Below are 7,609 nucleotides of genomic sequence, written 5' to 3' on the forward strand. Positions count from 1 at the left end.
GTTGATAGCTGCCAGGCTTTCTTCTTTGCTGGGGAAGACTATTGCTTGCTCAATGCACCTACAAGGGGAGTACGGGTGCATAAGGTACTCCCTTACTTTCCTGTATAGGCTACCTACATCATGGGTCACAGCTCAGGTTGGGGAGCCCTCTATGGGGTTGCCACTCTCCTTTCCATGCATATGAGTGGGGTGTAGGTAGGCAGGCAGGGCATGGATGAGGCTGTAAATCCACCCTCCCTCACCCATTTCACCAGCCAGCAGGCATAAAAAGGGAAGTCATCAGTGTCTAGCAAAACGCTGCTTCAGATGATGCTACTTCCCTAGGGACCACACAGTGACTCTGAGATAGGTGCTGCCCCTTACTTAGGACAGATTGTATTCTTACAATCTAGCCTAAGTACAGTTTCACTGAAAAGAGGGAAAATTGAAAACCAAGGCTGAAAAAATCAGAAAAAGATTCTAATAGTGAGATCAGTTGGGCTACCAGCCACATTAGAACTATAACCAAGTCCTAGGAGTCAGTTAAGGCACTACAATACACTCAATTGTTGGCTCTGATGGAGGTGTTTTCCTTACCAGACTGTAGCGGTGAGGGATACATGGGGGTGGTACCTGGAGCCTGCCATGCAGCAGGTGCACAGGGTGAGCAAGATTAAAGCCCCTTTAAAAATGGCACCCTACTGACGCAACCATTTTCCATTCACTGAGAGCAATTAGGATGGTCAGAAATTCATTCTCCATAGAAATAAATGAGAAAGCCAGGCAGACTTGTGTCAGGGAAATTCCTCCTATTTATAGTTTTAGCAAAGGTAATTGTAAGCTAAATTGTATTTGTTTGCCTTGTTGGCAGATAGGGTTCTGGAGTTTGTCACTGACCAAGAGACTTCATCGAAACTGACCTGGTTTTACATTGGTCTAACCACACTGACTTCTGTGGAGTTAGTGCGGCTTTAAACTTAGAGTAGAATCAAGCCCAAATCAGCTTTGCTCCCACCACACCACTTCCCTTGAGTCTCTGTGCATCTCTGATCTCTGCCTCTCTGTCCTGGGTTCTTCAGGCATTTGACTCTCTTCTCTTACGAGCTTCATCTCAGCTGGGATCTCTGTGTTGAAGGATGTTCCTGCGTGCAAAGTCACTTAATTAATAAAACTCCCCGTTCCCTTTTGTCACAATTTGGCAGCCCCGTTAATGATTGTCTCACATTTTAATTAAAATGCAACACTAATTACATACATTTAAAATAACCATGCTATAGTCTGCTCAGACCTGCATAAGCCCAGGCAGGAAAAGGAAAGTGAGGTGGTTATGCTGTGTCCATCTGTTGCAGAAAGGAGAATAACCCCCAAATCAAAATAATGTGAATTAATTCTTCTGCTATGTATATCCAGAGGCAGACAATTGTGAGATTCCCACTGAAATGCTGACCAGATGTCTTTGTGTACATCACAAGTGGACTGGCAGAACTGTTGTCCAACCTGGTAATGAAGTCATAAGAACAGACATACTAGGTTGGACCAAAGGTCCATCTAGCCCAGTATCCAGTCTTCTGACAGTGGCCAATGCCAGATGCTCCAGCGGGAATGAAGTCTCCAAACTCCATTGTCCTGAGAGCCTAACATCCAGGCAGGTAGTGCCCAGACAGAATCATTCACATACCACAGAGGAGCTCAGATAGTTGATTCTCCAGGCAACCCACTGGATTTGATCAAGCACAGTAATTATGCCATATACTATGGTGACGCCTCCTACAGACGAGTGTCAAGGTTTTCCCTTTATTTCATCTAGGAGGTGGACTGTTCATGTTAGTCAACTGTTGAAGAGTCACAGATGCAGCGAGTATCCAGACTGCTTTAGGGGCCACATTACCCAGCTGTATTAGCAATGTACCGGTAGACTGGTCAGATACCAAAACCATAAGCTGGCTACATCCCTGACTCCAAAGTCTCCTCTCTCTACCAGAGACCAACTTGGTTCTTTTCTCCACAAGGAAGGTAAAGAGCCACTGAAGAGTAACCTCCCTCCCTTAGCCCCCAATTTTCACTACAGTGTCTGGAGTATCTCATGGTGAGCCACATCAATGCCTGCCAATAGATTACAAGCATGCCTCATCAGTAGCTCATAACTAGTTCAATACAACATTGATTTATTTTTAATTATTAACACCTGTCTAAGCAATGGTTTATTTCAGTTTTGAAAATACTGATCTGAGTTCATCATTGTCATTGTACAGTATAACTATAGCTGACATCTCTAGAAAATACATTCTAGTTAACAGTCCTGAATTGGCTGGGAAATGGTCTGGATGATCTAACAAGTCTTCCCTATCTCTTAACTTCCACACAAGCTAACCATAGGGCCCAGACTTGCAGGCAGAGCTTTAAGCAGGCAGAGACTGCAGGACTAGACCTTAGAGGAATCAATCCATAGCACCTTTCATCCAAAATCAGTGTTATACACTGAGCTGGGGAAAGGAAAGCAAGAGAGTTAATTTTCCTGAAATGTGCCCTTATATGAATATCTCCTACCCCATTCAAGATCTAGTTCAATAGGATTAAAGACATTCACTTGTGTAGAACAAAAGCTGATCCCATTCATGAAGAAGAAAAAATAACACTAAATGTGTAAAAAAATCTCCCACTTCTTAGTATTCTCTCTTTCCATTATAAAAATTGTTTAGAGCCAGCACCTAAGACACAAGAAGAAAATATAACTGCATTAGGAAATAGATTCCTTTGCTACATTTTCAATGTTATGTTACTAGCACCTAGAAAATATATTTAATTTTCATAGCACAATTCTTCTGAAAGTCTGAGAATGAACAGTTAAGGGACACAGCACTTCAGTCTTGCTCATATTTCTTTTTCATTTATGATAACCCCCTGCAAGTTACAGCTCTCCACACAAACTAAACTACACCCCTATCCCCTTCTCCCTTATTTCCATAAATGGACATAAAGTTAAGAAGAATATATTACAGGGAGACTGTTATGTTGCATTTCCATATCATTGAGCCTGTTTCTGAATGTTTCTTGGTCACAGTTCAGGATCTGGGCCAACAGCTATTTCTCTGATTGAAGGTGCATGTCTATTTGTTACTTCAGTGAGGAATTTGGGAGTCTTCTTAGACCATTACCAGTGAAAATGGCTGCTTTTTTTCTGTCTGTGCCTGGCTAGGAGATTGGGACTGTTTCACTCAGCTGTGGCCCTCCTCTCCATAACTCACATCTTTAATACATTTAGACTGGCAAGTGGCAATGTGCTGTACTAGACTAACCTTGCATACATTTTGCAGCTGAAGCAAGTTCACTTGTTAAGTGAGTACATGACACTGATGCATTTTCTTCTGCAGTGGATGTTTGTTGGCTTCTAGATGGAGTTTAACAGATTTTTAATTTATAAAGCCATAAATAGTGTGGGGCATGACTATCAGAGGCCTTATCTACACACACAATTGAACTGGTTTAATTAAATCTATTTAAAAACACACAACTGTAGTTAAACTGGTGCAGGTTTGTGGTTAGCCAGTTTCTCAGGTCTGAGCTCTCTCTTTCTGGGCTCCAAGTACATTGAGGAGCTTGAGCTGAAAGGCACCTTAAATTTAGAATACACTCCCTCCCTTAGTCTCATATAGCCTGAGTTTGTTGATGCAAAAGGCATCATTCTGAGAAGAGCTAAAGTGTTTGAGATGGAGAGAGCTGGGGGTGGATAGAGAACAGAAGGATGTGAAGTTGGGTTATGTTTCCCGCAGAAAGGCTTGGTTTGTTGTTGCTATTTCTCTATTGTTTTATTATAATGGATTGTATTTTGCATGTCATCAAGGAACTTAGAAACTACTATTGTATAAATTCAGTAAGTAAAATAACTATACCTCTCCCACTCTTTGTGCTGTTTGGCAAGAATCATTTATCATGCAACAGAGAAAAACCAGTTTGTCACCTGTTGTAAGAACATCTTGCTGCTTGCATTTCTATGTATTTCTTTGGTATTTTTAAAGGTTACTTGAAAAGCTCTTTTTAAAAACAAAATAAAGGTAATACTTCTGTATTCCTATGGTATAGTATTTTCTATCTTTGATATCCTGCACATATAACAACTTATTCTTTACAATTCATGAGGTAGGTATTTATTATACCCCTTTTGCAGATGGAAAAAATGAATACAGGGGCTAGAATCTGCACTCAGTTACACTGGCATAAATTGGAAGTGACTCCAGGGGTGTTATCCTGGATTTACAGTAGCATAAGATCAGAATCAGGCCTGGAGCATTGACATGATTTGCCCAGTGACACACAACAAGGCAATGGCTGATTTGGGACTAGAACTCTGGAGTCTCCTAGTCCTGTGCTCAGTCCAATAGGCTATTCTTCCTCGTACAGCTCCCTCACAAATTACAGAATATATTTAAAATAAATACACGTGATAACACTACTGTCCTTTAATCATCTTCCACATCCTGCGTTTGTATTTTGTCTACAATGGCTAGTGACACAGAGGGCACTGCAGGCAGTGCCTCTGCCTGCATTGTAGCAGGGTTTAGGAATGTCATTAACTAATGCAAGAGAAGCACCGTGCCCTGAACTCACGTCTCAGCAGTCTTATCTTTAAGCACTTTACTTATTTATAATAATAGTAGGAGCAGAACTTTTACCTTTTTAGCTTTTCCCAGAAGGACTGAAAACTGTAAACAAATCGCAAAAAGAGAGCGAAACGTTTCACTTTCACACTGCTGAAGATTTGAGATGAAAAGGACCCAAGTGGTAACAAGCTCTGTGTTAATACAATTATACACCTACTGGTGCGTATAGCATATAGCAGTCTTCACACCAAAGTACTTGGTTCTCAAAGGCACTATTTGTTGCCTTCACTTCTTTTATCCTCACTCAGTATAATCTATTTATTTTATTATGGCTTGTGATGCATTGTTATTTGCTCACATCAGTATGTCAGCTCTAAGGTAAGCAAGGCAAGCTTGATGATACAGGTGGTACAGATGGGTGACACTCAGCTGAAGAAGAGACAGTGGAGTTATAAAGCTTCACATCAGCTGTGGCTATAGCTCACTGTTTTTTGCAATCCCTTGCTCTGTATTGGCATCAGAAAGCTGTAGGTTAGAGACATGAGAGAGCGCTCTGCACTCGTGAACCTCAGAAGAGTTTATTTAAAATAAAAAAAAGTGAAATAATAATAATAAATAATTAATAACAACAACAAAATAAATAGCACAGCAAGTGGGCTGTCTATGCTCTTCCTGACTTTTCTGGTCCTCAGCCACATCAAATTTAGGAACTAGGGCAGCTTCTGGGCTTGCATTTCATCCTGAGTAGAATGCAGAAGAATGGAGTCACTTGTTTGGTGGTTTGGAATCATTCATGGACGGCTGCCAGTAATTGTAGCTCAAACATTGTTATTCTATCAGCTTGGCAAAACGGTCATGAAAATTTACCAGCTCAGGCACTAAGTCTTCATCACCTAGTTATCAGGATGATGATAAAGGGCATGATATTTACTCACCTGTCAAAAAATATTATACAGCTTAAGCCAAGTGAGCCAGTGGAATTTTGTAAGGCAGTGTTATATTAACTCAAACCAAAAAGCTTGTCCACTGGTTTGTTAAGGAGCTTTGCAGTGCTCCTGGATGCTACAACCTTAATTGTGTTCTACACAGACAACTGATTGTTTCTTATTTCTGTCCTTTATCCTCCAGGAAGATGATGTTACCCGTGACAGTCGATTCAATTTCAGTGGTTACGGGATGGGTCACTGTCTCCAGGTCAAAGACGGCACCGCAGTCAAGGCCACTCCTCCAAACCCCCCTCTTGCACCACCAAAGGATTCAGAGTCCATCAGAAAGAAGTTTGTTGACCGTGCAAAAAGGATTGATACAATATCCCGAGCTGCATTCCCACTAGCCTTCCTCATTTTCAATATCTTTTACTGGATTACATACAAAATTATACGGCATGAGGATATTCAGAAGAAATAGGCAACTCTCTGGGGGTTCTGGGACCGTGTAGCCAAAGCAACTTGCTTGTAAATAAACAGTGAAATGTCTTTCTGTCATTTGGACTGAGGATTTTTTTTCATCCATGCTACTGAAGAGAATAAGACAAAAAAATGGAACGGAAGAAAAAGCATAGGAAAAAAGTGACTGACAACAAAAACAAGATGCCGTGGGACCATGCAATACGGATCCCTTACATACACTCAATATTGTTCTTCCAGATTCTGCATTGATCAGACGTTCTTAAACAGGGCCAAATTTTACTCAACAATGTCACTAAGATACTGAAAAAAATAAAAACAACCGACCAACCTGAAACACCTACTATGGGACTGTAGTGGCTATCGTGCAGTGAGTTATAAGAGGACCAAACTTATTCAGGATAATGCTGCCTTTCTATTTGAAACAAGTCTATTGAGCTACATTCCATTCAAATGTCTGTAGTTAGCAGCTCACCAAGAAGTCCTTTTGTGCGTTGTAACTTATTTCTACTAACAGGGAAAAATGATTTATACTTTAATATCCTTGTGCGTGGGTATTTTAATATTATCTTGCTTTATTAGAATTGTAATTTTGGGGTCAAACTTGTGTATTGTGCTATTTATTTGATAGCTGACAGTCACAGAAACCAGTTAAACTGCCCATTTTTTGTTCTAAGAGAGTGCACTTATTTCATTTAATTTCTGCTGTTTTTACATGCAACTTGAGGTGCCAAACTGTATTTTACCTGTTGTGCTAACCTGTACCACACTATTTATTAAGAACTTGTTTCCTGGCTGGTGTAGCTCAGTTTAGCATTGACTTTCTATTTCTTTCCATTACTGCTCTCATTGTAACTGCAACTGATAGCTCTGTAGGTAAACACAACTTGTTTACAGACTTCTAATTTGTATCTTTACTCGAAGTGGCGATCATTTTAAATATCATTGACTAACCTAAGAATTTTAAAACTGTACTGTGATTTTCATAACCTGTTACCTTTTGGTGCCAGAGCTACGTGGTTCAAATCCTTGCTACATGTTTTAAAGTAGAAAAAAATAAAAATTGAAATAAAAAAGGTATTTTTGCTTACACAGGAAAAGAAACTAAGATAAAACATAAGATCATTAAAAATTTTACACTTGCTGTAAAAGCATTTATTAAAAAAATTATTTGTTCAATTTCAATAAAGCTAAATGTGCTACTAATTTTTCTTTTCTTTTCAAGCTCCTTTTTCATTTGGGGTAGTGTTATTTGCAATAAAGGCCAGATTCTCAGTCACTCCAGCAGCAGAAAAGGGACTTAGAGCAGCAGTTGGGGGAACTCTAGGGAGGCCTACTTTAGTCCTCCTGAACTCCCTGCCCCCACCCCAGCAGAGGAGGGCTCCAGGGAAGGCTAGGGGGGTGAGTATGGATCTTAACACCCTTCCAGCAATCCTGTTTGAGCAGAGCCTTGAGGGCTTTTATTCACCAGCACAAGTTATATCAGCCCTGTAGTGCCTTTGAGAAGAAGTGTGCCACCCAGGCAGACCCCTGTATTGCAGGGCACGAAGGGAGGAAAAGGAGACCCTTCCCCCTAATAACATGTAGCCTTAGGGCAGTGGTTCCCAAACTTGTTCCGCCGCTTGT

The 7,609-nt window shown here is 40.6% G+C and overlaps 1 protein-coding gene across 7 annotated transcripts in view; it reads left to right on the forward strand.

The window, feature by feature from the left end:
- GLRA2 (glycine receptor alpha 2) overlaps positions 1-7,127 on the forward strand; it is a 159,719-nt gene extending 152,592 nt beyond the window's left edge. For 3 of the 7 annotated variants that reach the window (XM_030573233.1, XM_030573242.1, XM_030573250.1), the window contains one exon: positions 5,706-7,127. In XM_030573233.1, the coding sequence (XP_030429093.1) occupies positions 5,706-5,984 (279 nt within the window). In that variant the 3' untranslated portion in view covers positions 5,985-7,127. The remainder of the gene's footprint in view (positions 1-5,705) is intronic. The other 4 variants (XM_030573227.1, XM_030573257.1, XM_030573276.1 and 1 more) reach the window with 2 other exon arrangements.
- The last annotated feature ends 482 nt before the right edge of the window (positions 7,128-7,609 follow it).

The sequence above is a fragment of the Gopherus evgoodei genome, chromosome 1, assembly GCF_007399415.2.
Source record: "Gopherus evgoodei ecotype Sinaloan lineage chromosome 1, rGopEvg1_v1.p, whole genome shotgun sequence".
Taxonomy (NCBI): domain Eukaryota; kingdom Metazoa; phylum Chordata; order Testudines; family Testudinidae; genus Gopherus; species Gopherus evgoodei.